This window comes from Odocoileus virginianus, chromosome 9, assembly GCF_023699985.2.
Source record: "Odocoileus virginianus isolate 20LAN1187 ecotype Illinois chromosome 9, Ovbor_1.2, whole genome shotgun sequence".
In the NCBI taxonomy this organism is placed as follows: domain Eukaryota; kingdom Metazoa; phylum Chordata; class Mammalia; order Artiodactyla; family Cervidae; genus Odocoileus; species Odocoileus virginianus.
The window spans coordinates 20,555,293-20,579,023 of NC_069682.1; the positions used below are offsets into that span (position 1 = coordinate 20,555,293).

Genomic DNA, 23,731 nt, shown 5'->3' on the forward strand with positions numbered 1-23,731 from the left:
TAGTAGGGTTGTCTTAAATATGCATATCATGTTATAAAATGTTTTCACAGATAGTACTTATCTATTCAGATTTTAGTATTATAAAATACTGTATATTTTGAACTGAATTTTGGTGATATTGTTCATAAGATATGTTAGAATCATATTCCCTGTGAGTTCTTTTATCAGCATTCATTCTTGCACATATTTATTGTTATATTTATGTTGATAAAAAGTATTTAATAGTAAATATTGTGTTATCTAACTCACTTATTTTAAAATGAAATCAATTTATGTTAACTTCTTACGTATAATTGTAAGAAAATTCAAAAAATACTTAAGCCTTTGCTTTTCAGAGAATTTCTGTGTGGACCAAGGTGTATTACTACTGGTTATTAACTGTGAAATGCCAGCAAGGAAAGAGGAGAAGTTACTGGTGAAATTCAACTTTGAATAAGGGACAGTTTCTATAAAAATTTAAAAATCGGCATATATAGTTTTAAAATAGGTGTTTGAAATGAATTAAAAGCTATGTTTAGTATAGAAGAGGCTTAATTCAATTATGAAACAATTTGGATCATGAATTATTGTTTATGAAGACTGTCTTCCCATTAATGTTAGTTAGTGTTCATTATAAAGTAGAATTTTTTTTAAGCCTAGCATTTTTGTGTTTATAGAAGCACTGCTGAAGAGTCAGGTGTGGGTGAGAGTTAGAAAATGAAAAGGTGTATCAGATTTGGAGATATGTGGTTGTATTTGAGGCTCCCAGCTTCAGAAAGGATTTTTTTTTTTCCCCTGAAGACTTAAGTTGGAGGTCATCGATTTGAAATCAGTGGTTATTTCTTGTATTGAGATAATCTGTACCAGTTCATTTGATCCTCACTTTATCATCCTCCTCCCACTCATCAATGCTAATTTATAATGTATTAGTATAGAACTAGGCTTACAGTTCTTTACATCCATATTACCATTAGTGGTAGTGTATCTTATGGAAATATACTCAGTTCCAACTGGGTATGACAGAAATCCAACTGTCCCCTATTCAATTAAAGGGATTTATCTCCTGCCCTGTATTCTACCCTCTTACTTGCCCTTGGTTCCATTCTGTTATTAATAACTGGCAACAGATAAATGAGTTACTGCTAGAATAAGTACTGTTAGGGTGTCATGGGAGGTTGAGGGAGATGGGTTTTTGGTCAGTGTTTTGTGAGCCTCAGGGAACTGATTGGACTTCCCATTTGTTAAGGAATTTTTATGTCTTTGAAGAGTACTGGGCTACTTCTGTGTTCCTTAAAGGAGGAGTAAAACTCTCCCTCTTTTTTGTAAGGAGTAAAACTCTTAATCACAGAGTTGTCATTACTTCTCTATTGTTTTTTTTTAAATTTTCAGCTTTGAGAGTTAACCTAGCACCTCCTCCTGTCTTTGTATTTCCCTTTAGAAATCTTTCACTCACATTAAAGCTTTAAGCTTCTACATGTACAAAGAGTTAAGAGAGGCCAGGGCTCTTCAGGAATAGTAATTTAGAATATTTGGGAGTGTGTGTGGTGGAGCTAAAGAGTGACAGGAGATGTGTTTAATTAAGAAGGGGCCATTCAGTGAGGAGTTTTATAACTAATGATAGTTTTATCTTTTTATGTTGGGCAGCCAGTCAGAATGATTAACATATTTTTTTCCCCAAAATGTTTAATTTTACAGTAGCTTAAGAATTTTGAGAAAGTTGCAAAAATACTACACATTATTTCTACACATTATTTCTCTGTGCCATTCGCCCAGACTCTCAAGATGTTAACGTTTCATCCCATTAGCCTTTTCTTGTCCTCCCTTCTTCTCCCCTGCCTTTTCTTTTTCTCTCATTTTCTGTGTGTAGTCTTTATTCCCCTGAACTTTAGACAGTAAATTATGAATATAATGCTGTTAGCCTGAGTACTTTAGTGTATAGTTTTAATAAAAAGAGAAACTTCCTACATGATTGCAGTATAAAGTCAGTAAATTAACATTATTGCAGAACTATTGGATCTTCAGATCCTGGTTGGATGTCCTCCATGCTAAAGGAAGGAAACTTGTTTTCAGGTTCAGAATCCAGTCCAGGATTACACATTGCATTCAGTTGTTCTGGTCTCTTATTTTTTTTCCCCAGACTGTAATATTTCCTCTTTCTTTGTCTTTCATGATCCTAACGCCTGACGTTGTTTCAGGTTCTCCCAGATCCCAACAATGGGTTTTACAGCCACACCGTTGGCTTCGCTCTCATACAGGCATTTTCTGAAATAGCCTTTATTTTATGTTTGTTTGGAAGCTAGTCCTTACGTAAGTATTAGATTGCTGTTTGGAAAGACTGTTTGGAAAGGTTTTTAAAACCAGAAAGTATTAGTTCCTTTCTGTCAGTGGTCTTCACAATTTAGTTTTTCTTTATACTGCTTTTTACTATAAATCGTAAAAAGACTACGCTTTTAACATATTACCTAGAAAAATCTCTTTACTTAAATCATGCATTAAGTACATATTCTCTTTTTCATGTTACCAAGGGCACCAACTTTACTTACTCACTTACTTACTTAAGGGCACCAATGTTGCTAAACTTTGTTACTACACAACTCGAACCCCCTTTCCTCTACTTTTCAGTTGCATTAATGTTTTTTCTCCTTTAGCTCTCCTTAGCAGCCCCCTGAAAGACTGAGAATAGTCTCTCCCATGCTCATTAGGCTTTCACTCATCATTTCCTCAAAGTCTTTCTAGATCTTGCCCACTAATTCCTTGAAACTCCAACATTTTTAGTTGTTGTTGTTGTTGTTATGGTAGCATCCTGTGCATATGACAAAAATGTGTATCAGTTACCAGTTGCAGCATAACAAATCACCCCAAAATTTAGTGACTTAAAATTATAATAAATATTTATTATCTCGTAGTTTCTTTAAGTTAGAAATTTAGATAGAGTTTGCTAGATATGCCTTGCTCAGGGTCTCATGAGATTGCAGTCAAGATGTATGCAGGAATACTGTCATTTGAAGGCTTGACTAAGGCTGATAGGTGTGCTTCCAAGCTGGCTTAGTAACATGAGCAGGAAGTTGGTGCTGGCTGAGGAAGAGCCCGTTTCCTGCTGCATGACCTCTCTGTGGGACTGTTTGAGTGTCCTTATAATTACCTAGCTTTTCGTCAAATGAGTTAACTTTTCCCAGGATAAGAGAGAGCATAGTAAAAACTACAGTATTTTTTGTGACCTGGTCTCAGATGTCACATGGTGTGTGCGTGCATAGGTTCCCATCCCCCTAGTTGAATGCCTGGTTTTTACTCGTTGGGTTATATATCTGTGGATGCAACCAACTGTGGAAAAAATTCCAGAAAGTTCCAAAAGGAACAACTTGAATTGCTGGGCTCATGCAACTATTTATATAGCATTTACATTTTATTAGGTATTATAAATAATCAGGAGATGGTTTAAAATACACAGGAGGTTGTGTAGGTTAAATGTGGATACTATGCCATTTTTTATGAATGCTCGGACACGACTAAGCGACTTCGCTTTCACTTTTCACTTTCATGCATTGGAGAAGGAAATGGCAACCCACTCCAGTGTTCTTGCCTGGAGAATCCCAGGGACGGGGGAGCCTGGTGGGCTGCAATATATGGGGTCGCACAGAGTCGGACATGACTGAAGTGACTTAGCAGCAGCAGCAGAGCATCCATGGACCTTAGTATTGTCAGGGAGTCCTGAAACCAACCCCTTGTGGATGTTGAGGGATGACTGTATGTACTTTGGATTAATACTAAAGAAGTTGTTGAGGAGAAGGAGTTTCCATGTAATGATGGAGAGGTGAAGCTAAGTGAATTTGGTAGATGAATAAAGTACTTATGAAGAAGTATACATATAGCTCTTTTTCAGGAGTTTAAGAGGAGGAGAGAAGTAGGGTAATAACTGGAGGAATACATGAGATTAAGACATGGTAATGCACAAAGAAGAGTACTGGTGGGAGGTGGGAGGGGTAGAAAAAAAGGAGTGGTGGCAAGTATGTGAGTGACGCTGTTACCCAAAAACAGCCTTAGTCTTTTAGTGAGTGTGGAGTCAAAAGATGCAATCAAGCCAACCATTGGACAAGGAATTATTTATTATTTCCAGCAAGTAAGGAGAACACTGGTGATCTCTCTTAAAGCGTTCTCTCTTCGAATAGCAAAATTGGGTAAGTTTTAAGCTGAGGCTACATGCATATTCATGAAGGAGCTTGAGCAGAGGAGAAGTCAACATGGAATGGGGCAAAGGTTGGCAAGAGTTCAAGTTTCAGCTGCTTGGACTCAGAAGGGTCCATTCTGTGCTCCATCATGGGAGGGGTTGTTTGTTCCTGCAGGACTCTTGAAGACAGGTTTCAGATTGTTATGTAACCTCTTTAGGAGGAACTCGGACTGTTTTATCACTGAACTATGCAGTTTCTTGACTGCATTTCCTTTGTTCCCTCACTTCCCTTAAGACCATTAATTACGGAGACCTGTTCAAGGGCAAGCATTGCAACCAGGCCTTGATCATTTTTTGTGCCTATCTTTGCATGAAATGTTCCCATCTTTGCATGAAGTGAATGTTCATGGTGGAGAGTTCTGAGAAAATGTGGTCCACTGAAGAAGGGAATTGGAAACCACTTCAGTATTCATGCCTTGAGAACCCCGTGAAAGTATGAAAAGGCGAAAAGATAGGACACTGAAAGTTGAACTCTCCAGGTTGATAAGTGCCCAGTATGTTATTGGAGATCAGTGGAGAAATAACTCCAGAAAGAATGAAGAGATCGAGCCAAAGCAGAAACAAGACCCAGTTGTGGATGTGACAGGTGATGGAAGTAAAGTCTAATGCTGTAAAGAGCAGTATTGTATAAACCTGGAATGTTAGGTCTGTGAATCAAGGCAAATTGGAAGTGGTCAAATAGGAGATAGTAAGAGTGAACACTCATATTTTAGGAATCAGCAAACTAAAATGGACTGGAATGGACAAATTTAACTCAGATGACCATTATATCTATGACTGTGGGCAAGACTCCCTAAGAAGAAATGGAGTATCCCTCATAGTCAATAAAAGAGTCCTAAATGCAGTTCTTGGGTACAATCTCAAAAACAACAGAATGATCTCTGTTTGTTTCCAAGGCAAACCATTCGATATCACAATAATCCAAGTCTATACTGCAACCAGTAATGCTGAAGAAACTGAAGCTGAACGGTTCTATGAAGACTGGCAAGACCTTCTAGAACTAACACACAAAAAAGATGTTCTTTTCTTTATAGAGGACTGGAATGCAAAACGATGAAGGCAAGAGAGTTACCTGGAGTAACAGGTAAATTAGGCCTTGGAGTACAAAATGAAGCAGGTCAAAGGCTAGCAGAGTTTTACCAAGAGAACACACTGGTCATAGCAAACACCCTCTTCCAACAACAGAAAAGACTGCACATGGGCATCACCAGATAGTCAATACAGAAATCAGATTGATTATATTCTTTGCAACCAAAGATGGAGAAGCTCTATACATTCAGCAAAAACAAGACCAGGAGCTGACTGTGGCTCAGATCATGAGCTCCTTATTGCCAAATTCAGACTTAAATTGAAGAAAATGAGATAGAGATTAATAAATGATGGAGCCAGCATTTAAGACCAGGCATGCCTGACTCCACAGTCTATGGAATCTTTTTTTTTTCCACCTAAGTCTTTCTGCCTTTTACTTGGAGGTTTAATAATCAGATTTCTTTAAAAGTTAGATAAACCAGGTGTATTACAAATTGAACTTATTTTTGATCTTAGTACAAATGTTGAAGTTCTCACGTGTTCTTAATAGAATGCTCATACAAAGAATCTCTCTTGAAACCTTTAGTTTGTTCCAGGAGGTTCTTAGATTAGTGTTTGGGGGGGAAAGAGATTTATAAAGAGCTTGTAACTTAGAAGGGAAAGATTCTTTGTTAAAAGTGGATAGATAGACAAAGTTACAAGTAGATGTGAATAGTCTTTTTGAAATTTTGCTTGAATTCAGGTATTCAGTATAAACATTATCTTGCTTGTATCAACTAAATGCCATGCCCACGAAATGGAATTTTATGTCTAATTAAATTGACTGAAGGCTAATTTCTTTATATGCAATAGAGTTACAATATTTGTAAGGTTGAGATTACATATAATGTAAAGACTTAAATTGAGTTAGGTGTTTAGAGTTATATTTCAACTCTCTAGAATCATAGTATTACGATGATTATAACAAGTTTTTTCCCTTAATAGTTAAATCTATTTGTTAATATATTTATCTCCTATGTTACACTATGTAGTTTAATTTCCTTTTCCATAGATGAAGAAAAGGGACATTAGTGTTTAAATTAGTAAATGTTTATGAAGCATCTACTTTATGTGGTTTATGTCCAATATACTGTTGTCCCAGTAATGTTCTTTATAGCTGATTTAGAAGAAATTGATCCAAGATTCAATCAAGTATTAAATGTCTCTTTAGTTTTCTTTAACATAATCTTCAGGCTTTTCTACCTTTCACAACGTTTGTATATTTTGAAGATTCCTTACTAGTTGTTTTGCAGCATGTTCCTCAACTCTAATTTGTCATTTTAATTTCCCTTTGATTAAATTTATGTTGTTTAGTCACTAAGTCTTGTGCAGCTCTTTTGTGAGAAATACCACCTAAATGGTGTATTCACGGTGCATCATAACTTTTTTTTTTTTGCCATCATTCTATCATATTCTTTCAGTGGGGATGGTGTTTAGGAACCATTTCTCTCTGGAGTAAGTCTCTACCCGAGAATGAATCCCTGTCTGAAAGGTTAACTTGAGACATCACTTCAGTCTTTCCTAGAGGGGGCTGCTTGCCTTTATCTATTAGTTGTCCGGTACAAAACCCTTTCTTGTTTCAGCTCCTGTCCTCAAATCAGCGCTTGATGCTTTGCAGTGGGTACCATTGATGATTTTGCAGTTGTCTTGTGGCTTCCTTCTCCCCTCACAAACGCTGTTACTGTGCAGATCTTGTAGTTTTTTGTTCCACCTTGTTTGTATTTTGGGGTTCATGGAAGTACTTTGGCATTTGATTTTATTGTAAAATGTTATTCCATGGGTTTTTGGTTTTTCTAAATAGTCTGTTTTTGTATGGAGTTTCAGAAAAACTAGTCTATTGGCCACTATCTTCCTTTTTCTCACTATGCTAATTTCTTTCTTGTTGTTTTAAAAGGGGTTTTCTTTATTTATTATGTCTTCTTTTGTCTATTTATAAACACTATTGACTTTAAAAAATATTTATCTATGTATTTGTCTTCCTCAGATCTTAGCAAAGTTATGTGGGATCTTTCACTGTGGTCTGCAGGCTCAGTGCATAGGCTCTAGAGACTGCAGGCTTTGGTCAGTGGGACACACTGGAGCCTGTGGGATCTTAGCTCCCTGAATCCATGTACCTTGCATTATAAGCCGATTCTTAACCACTGGCCCACCAATGGAGTACCAAGACTGTTGACTTTTATATGTTAATCTTGTAGCAACTACCTAATTGTTTGAGGTAGTTTCATCACTGATTAATGTTAGTTTAACCTGAAATGGTACAGAAGTAGTACAAAGTACTTTTACAATACTATTTTACTGAATCCTTTGTGACATAATAATCATAATAGTTGTATTTTAAAAGCAAGTGATTCTGTGTACTTTCTGCTGTAGCCTATTTTTATGCTGAGAAGGCAATCTCAATCTTAGTTGTAGCATTTCAGTTAAGTGAGGGAATGGATAAAGAAAAAGTCAGTGGTGTATCGACAGAATGAATTAATATAAGCAGTTTGGGGCTGCTTTCCAGCTAATATACTTTTCTTTATGTGAGCTTGTTTGAATTCTTGGGATATGATATGATACATGATAGTGTAGTGATGGGGCCCTATATTTCTCTCTCTCTCTGTAGCAGTTATCAGCCCTAATTTTTTAAATGGTAAAATATATATAACATGAAACTTACTATCTTAACCATTTTTAAATGTGCAGTTCAGTGTCATTAAATACATTTATATTGTTGGAGACCATCACCACCATATACATCTGTGGGAACTCTTTTTACCTTGCGTAACTGAAGATATGTAACCAGTAAGCAGTACTCGCCCCGTCCCCACTCCCCTCCAAACCCCTGGCAGCCTCTGTTCTACTGTGTGTTTTTAGAAATTTGACTACTCTAGATTTCTCGTATGAGTGGAATATTCTGTTGTATGTATATCCCACATTCTGCTTATTCATTTATCTGTTGATGGAGTCTTATTTGCTTCCACGTTCTAGCTGTTGTGAAGGAATAATGCTGCTATGAACATGGGTGGGTATACAATATCTCTTCAAGACCCTGCTTTCAGTTCTTTTGAGTATATACCAAGAAGTGGATTTGCTGGATCACATCTTGATTCTGAGTTTAATTTTTTTTTCTACTTTTTAAAAGTTTATTTTTTTAATGAGTTTAACTTTTTGAGGAACTGCAATACTACTTTCCACAGCAGCTCTCCCATTTCACATTTCTACCAGCCAGGGTTCCAGTTTCTTCACACCCTTAACAATGCTTACTATTTTCTTTTTTTGCTTTTCTCAGCAGTAGTTTTATTCCTTCATTTTAATAAGTTATTTGGTCTTTTGCTCTTTTGTTTATCTTCTTGGGGCTGATTATTGTTAAATAATTTAACTGTGTACCAATTATTGTCTCATAGTTACATTAGAGTAAAAGTGAGAGGAGTATATTAAAATAAAAATTTTTTTGATTTAGTGTGAAGTTCTAGACTAGACCACTGTTAAGTAAGTGAAATAGCCACTTGTGGCAAGTAGGTAGCATATTGGACAATATGGCTCTAGAAAATAAAAGAACCCTGTTGTTCATGTTTAGTAATGAAGTCTAAACTGAATTTAATAGCTGTATGAATGAAAAGATATGGGAAATGGTAGTCAAGGTATTGAAGCAATAAAATCTATAAGGCCTGGGATCTGATTGGTAGTAATAGGGCGAGGGAAGAGGTATATCCGAGGTGATGGATTGTTATAGGCAGTCTTGATTAGGGGCATGCTACCATAAGTACAGGTAGGGTCTTGAGGGAAAAGCAAGCATTGTAATTATTAATTATAATGAGTAAACATTATAAAAAGGAGAAACTGATAATACTGATTTTAGTCACTTTGGGTATGGTGGAATGATAAACATTTTCAAGGCAGAAATATGAATTTGGAGTTTTAAAATGGGTTAGGGTATTTGATTCAAATAAGTGAAGTTATTAATATTTTAATTGTACATTATAATTAATATTTTAAAATGAGAAGATTGATTTGATAGCAGAAAAGAGTCACCAGAGTTAAGTGATGAGGCTTTGCTTGGACTGGACTGAGTATTAACACATTAGACGTGACAAAAGGGAAAAATTGTTTGAGTCATATTCTACCCATTCCCTCCAAATAAACTTTGTTTTTTTTCTTTTTTAAAACATTTTTATGTGTGCTCCAATTATTCTTTTGTCAAATGATCTTCACTTTTCAGTTTCATTTTTTCTTGCCACTGCTGCTGCTAAGTCGCTTCAGTCTTGTCCAACTCTGTGCGACCCCATAGACGGCAGCCCACCAGGCTCCGCCGTCCCTGGGATTTTCCAAGCAAGAACACTGGAGTGGGTTGCCATTTCCTTCTCCAATGCATGAAAATGAAAAGTGAAAGTGAAGGTCACTCAGTCGCATCCGACTCTTAGAGACCCCATAGACTGCAGCCCACTAGACTCCTGCCCATGGAATTTTCCAGGCATGAGTACCGGAGTGGGGTGCCATCGCCTCTTTTCTTTCTTCATCTTAATTCAGATCCAACACTCAGTTCTGGCTTTCTAGTGAAGGTGCACTTTGTCTTCTGTGACTCACACTGTATCTCTTGCTGTGGATATTTTTTATGTGATTTTCTTATTTTTTTTTATTTCACTTTTTTTTTTTTTAAACTACTGGTTCTCATTAGTATATGTTTCACTGACAGGCCAAATTGTGTTTTGGTTTTTGTTGTTTTTTTTTGTGTTTTTGGTTGTGTGTGTGTTTTGGCTATGCTGCATGGCATCTGGGATCTAATTTCCCTACCAAGAATGGAACTTGTACCCCTAGCAGTGGAGTCATGGAGTCCTAACCACTGTACTGCCAGGGAATTCTCTATGTTGTGTTTTAGAACTGATACCTATATTTTGTACTTTACTGTTTTCCCCACATGACCTAATATGGTTTCTTGAACACAGTGAAACCATGGTAAATGCTTTTTAAACAAACCCAGAGGTTTAAGCATGAGGGTAGTGAAATAAAGGTAGTATTATTGACAACTTTTGAATAATTAAGAACTGATCTGGGAGGAATTATAGTTTTAGTTGCATTGACTATAATGTAGTAGGTACATGTACGTTTATAGGTGAAGAGGAAAATGAAACTGTAGCACAGGATGTTAATGAAGTAAGAGGGCTTTGCTCAGGTCATGAGAAGGGATAATCTCTGATGAGGCATTGAGAAGAGATGGTAAGGACTTTATCCCTGGAAGAAGAAAAGTGTTTAGTAATAAATGTTGAAAATGGATACACTTGTTTATCAGGCAGAAAGAAGTTAAAGTGAGCATTAAATCAGTTATTAGTTCCTTCATGTGTTTACATAGTTTGTTTCCATAACTTTTTTAGTCTCCAGAGTATGCCCACTTTCCTTGCCTCATGATCCACTTCTCTTGAAAGCCAGCAATGTTGCAACTCTGATCAGTCTTCCATAGTCAAATCTTCCATTGATTCTCTTCTTCTGACTCCTTCTTTCACTTTTAAGGATCCCTGTGATTACATTTGGCCTACTGGATAATCCAGAATAAATAAATATATTTGTATTTGTGAAGTGCTTTTTGTCTTTTAAGGTAACGTGCTTAACAGAATCTGAATATTAGGGTTTAAACATGTTTTGATAGCATTATTTCACCTTCCACAGAAGTATTGCCTGGTGCTGTGAGAATGGCTGAATTCTGCCTCCTAGTGCACTGATGACATACAGTTTTGGATCAGTTTAGCAGGTACTGAGATTGAATAGCTGCTGCAACCCATTGCACATCATTTGGTTTTAGTTTCTTTGAGCCAGTCAGTGAACTGAGCCCCATGAACTGCAATACTCCAGGCTTTGCTGTCGTTCACTGTCTTGCAAAGTTTGCTCAAATTCGTGTCCATTGAGTCGGTGATGCCATCCAACCATCTCGTCCTCTGTCGCCCCCTTCTCCTGCCTTCAATCTTTCCCAGCATCAGGGTCTTTTCCAGTGAGTCAGCTCTTTGTGTCAGGTGGCCCTAAAGTATTGAGATCCCCATTAAACAAGTAGTTTTGCATCAGGTGACAAGAATGAAGGTAGCTGCCACTTTTTAATATGAAGCTGAGATGCTGCTGGGGCCAGGCCAGTTGTTTTCTTGAATATACCATTTCCATTTGACAAGTGAGGAATTTGGGGGCCCTTGCCACATGGTTTAGTCTGACTTACTAATAGACATCATATACTCAGGAGCTACATTGTTCCATGGGTTTGATTTTGAAAAGAACCCTTGGGCAGGCTCATAGCTGCTTTTCAAAAAAGGGTGGGGCACTACCCTTGGGATTGTGGGGCACTAAAGGTAGACAGTGTTAGCTTCCTTATTTCCCACAAAGTGTTGGTCTGTCTCTGGGAAATTTCCGTGAGAGGAAGGACCAAAGATGCCTTATAGCAACCAGGATCCATTGCAAAAAACAAAAACAGAACTGAAGTCTTTCATTGTCATCTTTAAATGAATTCAATGTTGGCAGGATAAATCGAAGGAGTTATTGAGCTGTGAGACAGTCCAACTGTCCATTGTTCCTTAACATACAGATCCCTCCACCTGCATTTTCCAAGGGAACCAGGATTCCTGTGATTCACCTTGTTTCTGCCCACAGTGATTGCTTGCCAGTTTGCTTCCGTTCATGCTCAGTGTAGATAAGCAGTTCCATAACTGTTATCTGAAAAGGTTGGAACCTTCTGTACACTGAGGATGACTCAGTATTGAAATTAGTTGTTATTATGGTAGGGTGAAACTGAAGCCAACTTCCAGATTGGTGAGAAAATCTCCTACTTGGAAGGTTTTTGTTTGTTTATAAATTGAACTATAGTTGACGTACAGTCTTATATATGTTGCAGGTGTACAATGTAGTGATTTATAATTTTTAAAGTTTATGTAGTTACTATAAAATATTGGCTATATTCCCTGTGTTGTATAATAATATCCTTTAACCTGGAGATTTTAGCAGCCACCTCCTCAGTTCTTCATTATCAGACAATAAAATGAAGAACCATTTACTGCTTTATTGACCATACAGTTTGCTCAATATGTTTGTTAGTCATTCCCACAGGCTTCCCTCATATCCCATTAATTGGCCCTTGAAGCCGTTATCCTTCCTTTTCCAGAAAGCCATGTCTCTTAACAGCATTAAATTCCTGTCACCAGACGGTCAAGAACTGTGAAAGGGGTCTTATAAGGTATACCCTACTTATAAGGTAACCAGTTAGAAGACAAGAGAATTTTGGATCAGAGATAAAAGTATAGTTTATTACTGAAAGCAGTAGAAGTAACCAGAGTATCAGTATTTTTGCACAATTCCCCCAAGACCCAGTTTCCATAGGGCAGAGCAAAGAGGGCCGGATGACAGCTGCTCTCGCATCTGTTGCAGTAGAAGAACCCTGAGCTTAGGGCACCTGAGTCTTTTTTAACAGTAAATGTGGCTGCCCTTTGTTCCTAAGGTACACATACTGTCTTTTAAGTCTGATCATTATACAAACAACCTTGAAAAGATGGTTTAGATGATGCCTTATTTATTTGCAAGACATAAAGAGCAGAGACTTATGTAAGAGTTGTCTCCTCTAACATATGACACTCCTCAGATTATGAGAATTAATACATTGTTTATTTTTCATTCACAATGACATCCAAAACAGATGTTCTTAATTAACAGCTTTCTTACAAGCCATGAGTTAGGACTTCTGGTTCTTTCCATTCTTGCTTCTTGGCCTTCTTTTCAGTGTTGCTTCTGTGTCTGCTGTGTTCCCTTGTATTAACCCCTGGCAGAGGAAGGAGCATGGACACTCAATACTCAAGACTATTAAGGAGCAGGCCCAGAGGCAGCACACCTCATTTTTCATTCAGATTACAATTGACCTGAGCTCAGTTAAATGCCACATTGGACTGCAAAGGAAACTGGGAAATGTCTAGTTATACTCTGAATAAGGCAAAGAAACGGGTTTGGTGAATAGCTAGCTATCTCTACTTCATTTTAGCCCATTCTTTTTGTTAGTGAGTTCGCTCAGTCGTGTCTGACTCTTTGTGACCCCATGGGCTGTAACTTGTGAGGTTCTTTCACCCATGGAATTTTCCAGGCAAGAGTACTGGAGTGGGTTGCCATTTCCTTCTCCAGGGGATCTTCCCGACCCAGGGATTGAACCCACGTCTCCAGCACTGCAAGCAGATGATTTTACCACCTGAGCCACCAGGGATATGTAATTATTAAAAAATAATTAAAACAAAGCAAAGCATTTTTAAAAATGCAAATTAATTTTAAAAAAAACACTCCAGAATTCACCATCCAGAAATAGCTATCATTACTACTAAGTAAACATTCCAGATTTATATAAATAGATAGATAATAGATTTTGAAAGGATGGTTAGAACCATAAAGACTACTAAAATGGTGCAATACTGTTGGTTTTTAAAAAAATATTAAACTTAGATTTACTTGGCTCTATAGAAGTGAAGCAAATAGATAAATTGAACTTCATATAAAATTTCCTTATCCCAACAGATATTATTTCCTTAAACTTCTACCTTTAATTGTGGAGATACTGAAGCACACAAAAAAATCACTGAAAAGTAAGATCGTCCTTCCAGTTCAGATGCTTTTAACTGTAACAGAATATTGCTAAAGCAATGGAGAATCACTGTTTTGCACAAGATACTCAGAGGCTTTTCTGAGATTGGTTAACTTAGCAATGGTCAATTCAATGGCGGTAGGGCTTTGTTGTCTATCTTGTGGTTCTCTTGGCTTCTCTAGGCATGGTTGTCGGTTCACTGCAGTTGTTCCAGGGGTCATGACCTCACACTTGAGCATCTGAAGACTGCAAGGGAGTACCTTTTAAAGAGAGAGAACATTGCCAACCATCTCACAGAAAATTTCCTCTTCTGTTTTATTGTCCTGACCTAAATCTATCCCAGACCTAAAGCGGTCTGTGGCTCAGGAGATAGATTTATCTAAATTGACTTAGATATTCAATGTTCACCTATGGGCTTGAAAATCTGAGGATGTGAGAGAGTGATTAGCCAAAGAAAACCAGGCTTTGTCTACAAGGAAGGATTTTCTATGCAATTACTATTTGGTGGCAAACTATTTTAACAACGTGCTTCACAATCTATATTGAGCTCCTGCTATGAAAGGTGAACAATATCCCTGTGCTCTTCTTATTTCCTTCCATCCAGTTTGTTTGTTTTTAAAGATATTTATGTTGCATTTTTCAGGTCTGAGACATTCTCTTCTGTAAACAATCCTCACAGTTGTTTTAGGGATTTGTTCTGTATTTAATTTAAATTTGTTAGATGGTCACTGCCTTTCACCACAGCTTCTCCAATGAGTTCTTTATATCATCTCAAATTGGCAGAGCTTTAGTGTTCAGTAACTATTTTTCAAGAATACGTTCTTCAGACCTGTATTCTCTGAGTTTGTTCATAATGGAAAATGTTTTCTTCTTGTCGTAATTTTTGAACTGAATCTTGGCTGTATATAATATCATTGGATGACACTTTCTTTCCTTTAAGAATTCAGGCAGTGTACCTGGACTATTGCTGTGGGGACGGCCAGGGACAGTCCTACCCCACTGACCCCCATGTAGTCTGCTAAGTTTAACTACAGTGAGTCTTGCTGTTGAACATTCTATAACTGAATTTTTCAGAATGCATTTTTTTTTTGTAGGCTCTTATGTTTGAATACATCTTCTGTTCTCCATTCATTGAATTCTCTACTGTAGGGACACAAGTTATATTTAACGTTTGATTATTGTTTTATGTAACTGTTAAATGTTCCTCTCTAAATCCCCCCCACCTCTGCCCCGCACCCCTCCCCTTTTTTTTTAACTTTGTTGCATGGCTTGTGTGATCTTAGTTCCCTGACTAAAGATTGAACCCAAGCCACAGCAGTGAAAGCACCCAGTCTTAATCATTGGACCGCCAGAGAATTACCTCTGAACACTTTAATATCTGCTTATTTTTCACTTGCATTACTATGATTTTTTTCATGCCCTTTTTAGAGCAATATTTTTACTCTCAAGAATGTATTCTTTTTCCTTTGCTGATTCTATTTTAGTTACTAATTCTGTTTTAGTTTTAAAATTACTTCCCTTCTACAATCTCTGAGTTTTTTTTAACCGTTTTGTTTCATCATCTCATTTTGTGCTTTGTTTGAACATACATTAGAATGAAGTTTTACTTACAATGGAACAATTAAGAAATATCTCTATGATAAGTTATATTTATTTGTAGGTTGAGAGATTTGGTTCTCTTTTGCATGTTATGCTCTTTATATTGTTTTCCTTTTTGGCTATAGTTTCTTTGCCATTCAACTTTTCCCTTTCTTGCTCATGTTTTTGAGGCTCTTTCTTGGTATTTGCTCCACTGTTCAGTTCAGTTCAGTCGCTCAGTCGTGTCCGACTCTTTGCGACTCCATGAATCACAGCACACCAGGCCTTGTCCATCACCAGCTCCCAGAGTTTACTCAAACTCATGTCCATCAAGTCGGTGGTGCCATCCAGCCATCTCATCCTCTGTCGTCCCCCTCTCCTCCTGCCCCCAATCCCTCCCAGCATCAGGGTCTTTTCCAATGAGTCAGCTCTTCGCATGAGGTGGCCAAAGTATTGGAGTTTCAGCTTTAGCATCAGTCCTTCCAGTGAACACCCAGGACTGATCTCTTTTAGGATGGACTGGTTGGATCTCCTTGCAGTCCAAGGGACTGTCAAGAGTCCTCTACAACACCATGGTTCAAAAGCAGTTAAGACCACTTCTTGAGTCTCTTCTCACATTTTTGAGGCTAGGGTTTGAGGACTAAGTGTCTCTTGCTGATTCCAGAGGAAATGTCAAGGGTGCAACGTACAAGCTCAACTGGGACAGGATGCAGTTTTTGGTAGAACCCCAGGCTCAGCTCTCTTTTCTAATTCTTGATTAAATATCTTGTGCTAGATTTTAATTTCTTAACTGTGTGGGGATAGTTCACACAGTTATGAATACCCTCTGATGTTATATAATTCATTCCTGGCCTAGATCATTTACTTCCAAAGAGTCAATACTCTCCCTTTCCCTAGCTTTTCCTGTTTCTGCTCTAAAGCCTGCACTACTCTTTAGGTAAAGAAATAACAAATTAATCAGGAAAAGCAAAAGAAAAGGTTGTTTCTCTGCAGATTTGGGAGTTTTTGTGAATTTTCAGAATTTTAGCTAATTGGAAGTAGGAATATTAACACTGGGCTGGAGGAAGCAGAAGCTGGAATCAAGATTCCAGGGAGAAGTATCAATAACCTCAGATATGCAGATGACACCACTCTTATGGCAGAAAGTGAAGAACTAAAGAGCCTCTTGATGAAAGTGAAAGAGGTGAGTGAAAAAGTTGACTTAAAGCTCAACATTCAGAAAACCAAGATCATGGCATCTGGTCCCATCAATTCATGACAAATAGATGGGGAAACAGTGGACACAGCGGCTGACTTTAGTTTTCTGGGCTCCAAAATCACCGAAGATGGTGACTGCAGCCATGAAATTAAAAGATGCTTCTCCTTGGAAGGAAAGTTATGACCAACCTAGACAGCATATTAAAAAGCAGAAACATTACTTTTCCAACAAAGGTCCATCTAGTCAAGGCTATGGCTTTTCCAGTGGTTGTGTATGGATGTGAGAGTTGGACTATAAAGAAGGCTGAGTGCTGAAGAATTGATGCTTTTGGACTGTGGTGTTGGAGATGACTCTTGAGAGTCCCTTGGACTGCAAGGAGATCCAACCAGTCCATCCTAAAGGAGATCAGTCCTGGGTGTTCACTGGAAGGACTGATGCTGAAACTGAAGCTCCCATACTCTGGCCACCTGATGAGAAGAGCTGACTCATTTGAAAAGACCCTGATGCCGGGAAAGATTGAGGGCAGGAGGAAAAGGGTATGACAGAGGATGAGATGGCTGGATGGCATCACTGACTTGATGGCACAAATACTGGAGTTGGTTGCCATTTCCTCCTCTAGGAGATCTTCCCGACCCAGAGATTGAACCCAGGTCTCCTGCGTTGTAGGCAGTTTCTTTAGTGTCTGAGCCACCAGGGAAGCGCAGCTGACCCTATAAATATGGGTTTATTTCTGGACTCTTCCATTCTGCTGATCTCTGTCTGTTTTTGTGCTAGTACCATACTGTTTTGATTACCAGCAGTTTGTAGTATAGTTTAAAATCAGGAACTGTGACATCTTCAGCTTTGTTTTCCTTTCTCAAGCTTGACTGTTCACATAAAATTTTAAAGTGAAACTCATATTAACCATTTTGCCAGATCTTTAAATATTCCTTCAGAACGTAATTTTTAAATGACCATTACATGGTTGTATAATAATTTTTTAAACCACACCTGTGTTGTTGAACATTTAGATTATTTACAGCTTTTTTCTCATTGCAAATAGTAGTATAATAAGCTATATTTGAACCTTCACTTCTTAGAGATGAAATTACTAGTTAGATAAATATCTGCGGTTTCTAACTCTTACATTTAAAATGGTCCATTGCATATTTACGTTCTCTTTAATTTAGCATTGTATGCAAGTGCTCATTTCACTGTAACTTGGTAATTAGGTCTTAAAAACAAAAATCCAACAGTTTTGGTGTTAAAAAAAATTAGATAATAGAATAATATTGCCATTAGTTCTTCAGTACTTGGTTGCACATTTTTTTGTTTAGTGGCTTGTTTCTTTTGTGAATTGTCCTTTGTGCATTGTTTTATAGCATGTTTATTTTTTCTTACTGATTTATAAACATTTTAAACACTAAAATACAGAACATGTTAATTTATTTCTCAGTTTGTTTTTGGCTTTTTAATGATGTTCAAATTGATGCAGAAGTATTTTAATTTGAATAGCTAAAACCACCTTTTCTATTTGACTTTTACTTTGTTTTATGCTTAGAAAAGTCTTTCCTTCTTTAAATTTCAAATTTTGAAAAACATTTTCTTCAGCCTCTTAGATTATTTTAATTTTTGTTAAACTAAAATAATCTGTTTAAATTTTGTCTTTTTTTGTATAAAATTTTTCCTACATTATTAACCACTTTTTCTAGTATTATTAAATAATTTCAGTCTTTCCTGCTGGTTTGGAATCCTGTCTTTGTCATATGCTAAATATTTATATGTAACTGAGTATTTTCCTGAATTTTTTTTCCTCTTCTGTTAAAATCAGTCTCTCTCTTTAGTGTGAAAGTCATTACACTACATTGATTCATATTTCACAGGCCTATATTGTGGATGTAATCTATTCACAATCTCTCCCAGTGAACATTTACAATCTCAGCATATATTTCTTGGTGTATTACACAGGACCAAAGTGGTGTATTATTCCATTATGTCTTACATACATTCACGTTTTCATACATATACATGTATATGTTAGTTTTTATTCTTCTGTTTTCTCCAAGATTGTAGCTGTTGTTTGTGAGTGTGTTATTCTCTCAGTTGTGTGCAGCTCTTTGTGACCCCGTGAACTGGAGCCCACCAGGCTCCTCTGTCCATGAGACTCTCCAGGCAAGAATATTGGGGTGGATTGCTGTTCCCTTCTCCAGGGATCTTTCTGATCCAGGGATTGAACCAAGTCTCCTGCATTGTAGGCAGATTCTTGACTGAGCCACCAGGGAAGCCCCGTAGAGATTTTATCTTGTTTTTCAGCATTGTTCTCTATAAAATAGATATAAAATTATCCCAGCTCTTGTACCCTTGATGAATAAAGCCCAGTATGGGAAGTAGAACATGAAGAAGGATGGAGTGGCTCCTGTATCATCTTTATGGGAGAGAAGTATTGATATAGAACTTACTGCAGTCAAGGATCATATTTATAAACTAGATTATATAGTTAACATTTGTTATTTTGGTGAATACAAAAATTCCATTATCTGCTACTTTTAATTTGTACTTTCATTAACTCCTATTATCTGGTGTGAATTCTGGTTTTGTCTCAATTATCTACATTGCTTGGTAAAGCACTTGACGATTTTTAGTGGTACACATTTTTTAGTGTTTAGGGCTCAGCACAGTTTGTGTTTCCTTCACATGGTATCGTCTGGGCCTGATCACGAGCCTGCTCTCAGCTGGTGGCCGGTGGGTGATCTAAGGTAGTCTTATTTACGTGTCTCCAGTGGCATGCTGCTGACTGCAGGCAGGGCTTAACCCCAGTTCTTCTCCGTGGGGCCTCTTTTTCTGTCTAGCCTCTCTATCAGGAAAGTGTGAACTGACTCTACATGATACCTAGAAACTAAGGCGGCAAAGGTGAAAGCCCTAGAGGGCTTCTCAAAGCTCTTGGCTCCTCAACTTGTATATGACATCCCCATACAAAGAATTAGAGGCGTGATTCCTTATGATCTGTCACAGTTAAAATAACTTCATAGTAACAAAATTTGCTAAAAAGTCTGAATAAAAACTGTTACTTTTATTTTAGGTTTTCTTTTTCTAAAGTATTAACCTTGCTATAGAGAGGTATCTTATGTACTTAAATCAGTAATTAAAAACAAAAAGGAGCAGTAGTCTTAGGTATTATAGTAAAACATCTATCCTTAATTTGTACACATTTTGTTTTGCTGATGTGCTCTCTCTTTTAGGGCAGGGCCAGTGGTAGTATTCTTTCATGCTTGAATAGATTAAGTGCTCTGAATGGTTAAACTTAAATACTATGAGAAAGAAGTTGAATTAACTCTTTAAATAGTGGTAAACTTCATATACAGTACTCTTATCTACTGATTCAAACAGTTGAGAACAATTTGGTTAAAGTATTTTGATGTTAAATAAAGTTGGTCTCCTAATGTGTAGTTAATTTTTTATTAATTGAATTCTTTTTATATTTCAATTCATCAGTTTTAGCAGAGATAACTGATTGGTCTATTTTCTGAGTAAACATCAAAAAGAATTTCTTGTCTGAGTTTCTGTGCACTGGTTTGTAGTTTATGGGCCATAGAATTTAATGCATGGTGTTGGAGAATCTGATACCCTTATGAGGTGATAGTGCATGTCAAAGTATATATAAATTTTAAAGTATTATTTATGAAATGTATATAACAGCATTTGGTATTTTTAATAGAACAAAAATAGTTTGTCAGCTATAAATGTAGACTTCAGTTTATCTTGTAGGTTGGTCAAGGATAAGAAAACAAATCACCTTAATATAACTTACAGTAGTAGTACTATGTATTGTAATATGTAGTAATATGTGTAGTAATGCCATCACTATATTACTAGTGTTGTTTATGATATCTGATTAGAAGTGAGTTTATTTTTTCTGACAAGCATTTATTAATATTTTAAATTACTTGAATGTAATTATAAAGAAATATCATCTTAATTATGTATATGTCAGTTATAATTTAAATTTAAATTATATTTTACTTCTGTTCATTTTCAGAAATATAAAGAAAAGGACAAACACAAACAAAAACATAAGAAGCAACCAGAACCATCACCTGCATTGGTTCCTTCCTTGACTGTTACTACAGAAAAAGTAAGTTTTAAGTGTCATAGTTTGATTTATGTAATACCTAGTTTTGTGCTGACTTTTACCTTTTAACTAGTTATATGCTGCATTTTGAAAATACTTGAGGAATTGTCCTGGTTCCTCCTAAGCAATTTTACGTCTCTGACACTACATCTAGCACATTGATTTTCCCTCTCTTAGTCCTTTATCCTATCTTCTCTTTTTTCTATGCTTATTTCTTAAGAATGTTAAGAAGTAGGGGACATCATTGACATGGATATTTTGGGCTGTGCAGTGGGCTTCTTCCACCTGTGATTTTGAATTCTGGCTTCAACACTTACAGACTTAACTCTTAGGTTAATTAACCTCTCTGTAACTCAGTTTCATCGTTCGTAAAGTGCATTTAAAGCAGTTAGAACAATATCTGGTTCAGAGTAAGTATTATTAAGTGTTAAATATTACTGAGTTATCATGTGGTTAACATGAAAGCAAGCGGAGACAGGGACAGGCAGCTGGGATAGTACTGTGAAAGGAAGGTGAGGGGGTTGCAGTAGGAGAAGAGGCCAGGGTAAAGGCCAATCTTGTAAGACTGTATAAGCCAGTGGGAGGTTTTTAATTTGAGTGAAAAGTGAGCCATTAGCGTTTTGAGCTGAGATGTAACATGGTCTTAGGTTTTGTAAGAACCTGCAGCTACTTTGTTGTATATGGACTATAGAGAGTCAAGAGTGAAAGGAAGGAGGCCGTTAGGAAGTTATTGCAGTAATCCAGAAATGGATGGTGGTGACACTAGAGGATTTTGATTTGCATTTCTTCAGTGACCTATAATTACGTTAAACATCTTTCCATGTGAATATTAGCTGTTTCTATTTATTTATTTATTTTGGTGAAGTGTCCACGTCTATCCACCACCTCTCCCTTTTTATTGATTTGTGTTATTACCGAGTTTTGTGAAGCATTATGTGTTTTGGGTGCAAGTCATTTATCAGATGCATATGTTTTCTTTTAAAAGTTTTATATTTTTATCTTTAACATTTAGGTCTGTGATCCATTTTGAGTTCATTTTTGTTTATGACGTGAGTTATACATCAAAGTCCACTTATTTGAATGTTGATAATTCAGTTTTTCCTGAGTCATTTTTAGAACAGATTGTCCTTTCTTTATTAAATTACCTTTACCTCCATTTGTAGAAAGCCAGTTGACCATCTGTGTATGGGCCTATTTCTATACTCTTAATTCTGTTCCATGCCACACAGTCTTGATTACTATAGATTTATAATGATGGTTGAGGTCAGATAGGGTCCACCTTCCAAGATTTTACTCTTTCAGAGTTGTTTGGGCTATTCTAGGGTCTGTGCATTTGTATATGGATTTCAGAATTAGATTGTCAGCTTTTAGAAATAAAACTGCTGGTATTTTGAATCAAACTGCAGTGAATCTACAGATCTTTTGGGGGAAGTATTAATGCTTTAATAATACTGAGTTTCCTGATCTGTGAACATTGTGTGTGTTTGTGTATTATAACATCTTTATCCTCTCAAATGTCAGTGAACATTTAGGTTGCTTCCATGACTTACCAGTTGAAAATAGTGCTGCTGTAAACTTTGGGGTGCGTGTATCTTTTTGTATTAGCATTATTATTGTCTGTTGTGGATATTTGCCCAGAAGTGGGATTGCTGGATCCATATGGTAGCTCTACTTTTAGTTTTTTAAGGAACCTCTATAGTATTTTCCATAGTGGCTATACCAGTTTACAGTCCCACTGACAGTGTAGGGGAGGGTTCCCTTTTTTTAATATCTTCTCCAGCATTTATTATTTGTTGACTTTCTGATAACCATTCTGATCAGGGTGAAGTGATAATTTATTGTGATTTTGATTTGCATTTCTGTAATAATTGGCAGTATTGAACATCTTTTCATGAGCCTTTTGGCCATTTCTATGTTTTCTTTCAAGAGATGTCTACTTAGGTCTTCTGCCATTTTTTAATTGTATTGTTTTTCAGGTATTGAGTTATGTGAACTGTATGTATATTTTGGAAATGAAGCTCTTGTTTGTATTTTTTGTGAATATATTTTCCCATTCTGTTGGCGTTTTTGTTTTGTTGATGGTTTTTTGCTGTGCAAAAGCTTTTAAGTTTGATTAATTCTTATTTGTTTATTTTTTCCTTTTTTTTTCTTTTGCCTTGGGAGGCTGATCTAAGAATACTGTTACGATTTTGTCAGAGAATGTTTTTGTTTTCCCTGCATTCTCTTCTAGGACTCTTATAGTGTCGTGTCTTGTTTTAGGTGATTAAACCATTTTGAGTTTAATTTTGTATATGATGTCAAGGAGTGTTCTAAATTCATTGATTGACAGGACTTCCCTGCATCTCTTGCTAAAGAGACTATTTGTTCATAATAGATGTATTGATAGTTTGTTTTTTTTTAATCTGTTAATATGGTGAAGTATGTTAGTTGATTTTCCAGTGTTAAAAAAAAATACCTTATATTCCTGGGAAAATCCCACTTGGTCTTGATGTATTATGATTTGATTACGTTGTTTATTTTTCTAATACTGAGTTGTATGAGCTGTTTGTATAAAAAAATCCACTTGGTCTTGGTGTATTATGATTTTTATATACTGTTTAATTCAACTTTTAGAAATTTTACAGAAAATTTTGGCTCTCTTCATGAGGGATGTTGGCCAATAGATTGCTTTTCTTACAGTGGCTTTGGTGTTGGTGTCAAGGAGTGCTGGCCTTATTAGAATGAACTGCAAGTATTTACTCTTGTTTTCTGGAAGAGTTTATATAAAAATAAGGTAATATTACTTAATGTTTGCTAGTATTTACTTTTAAAGCTATCTGGGCCTAGAGTTTTCTTTAGAGGAAGATTTTTAACTGTGATATCATTTAAAAAAGAAACATAGGGCTGTTTAGTTTATCTGTTTCTTGTTGAATAAGATTTGACAGTTTTTCATAGTTTTTTTTCTAACCAGTTTGGCTATGAATTTTTATAATCTTAAATTATTATCTTTTGGATTCAGTGAATCCA

General features: G+C 36.4%; 1 protein-coding gene across 11 annotated transcripts in view; it reads left to right on the forward strand.

Annotated features, from left to right (window-relative positions):
- Positions 1 to 23,731, forward strand: part of MLLT10 (MLLT10 histone lysine methyltransferase DOT1L cofactor) — a 214,507-nt gene that overhangs the window by 90,587 nt on the left and 100,189 nt on the right. For all 11 annotated transcript variants that reach the window (XR_011489384.1, XR_011489385.1, XM_070472048.1 and 8 more), the window contains one exon: positions 20,633 to 20,728. Coding sequence is in view for 9 of the 11 variants with exons in the window: in XM_070472048.1 (XP_070328149.1) it covers positions 20,633 to 20,728 (96 nt within the window). In the remaining 2 variants the exon portion in view is untranslated. The remainder of the gene's footprint in view (positions 1 to 20,632; positions 20,729 to 23,731) is intronic.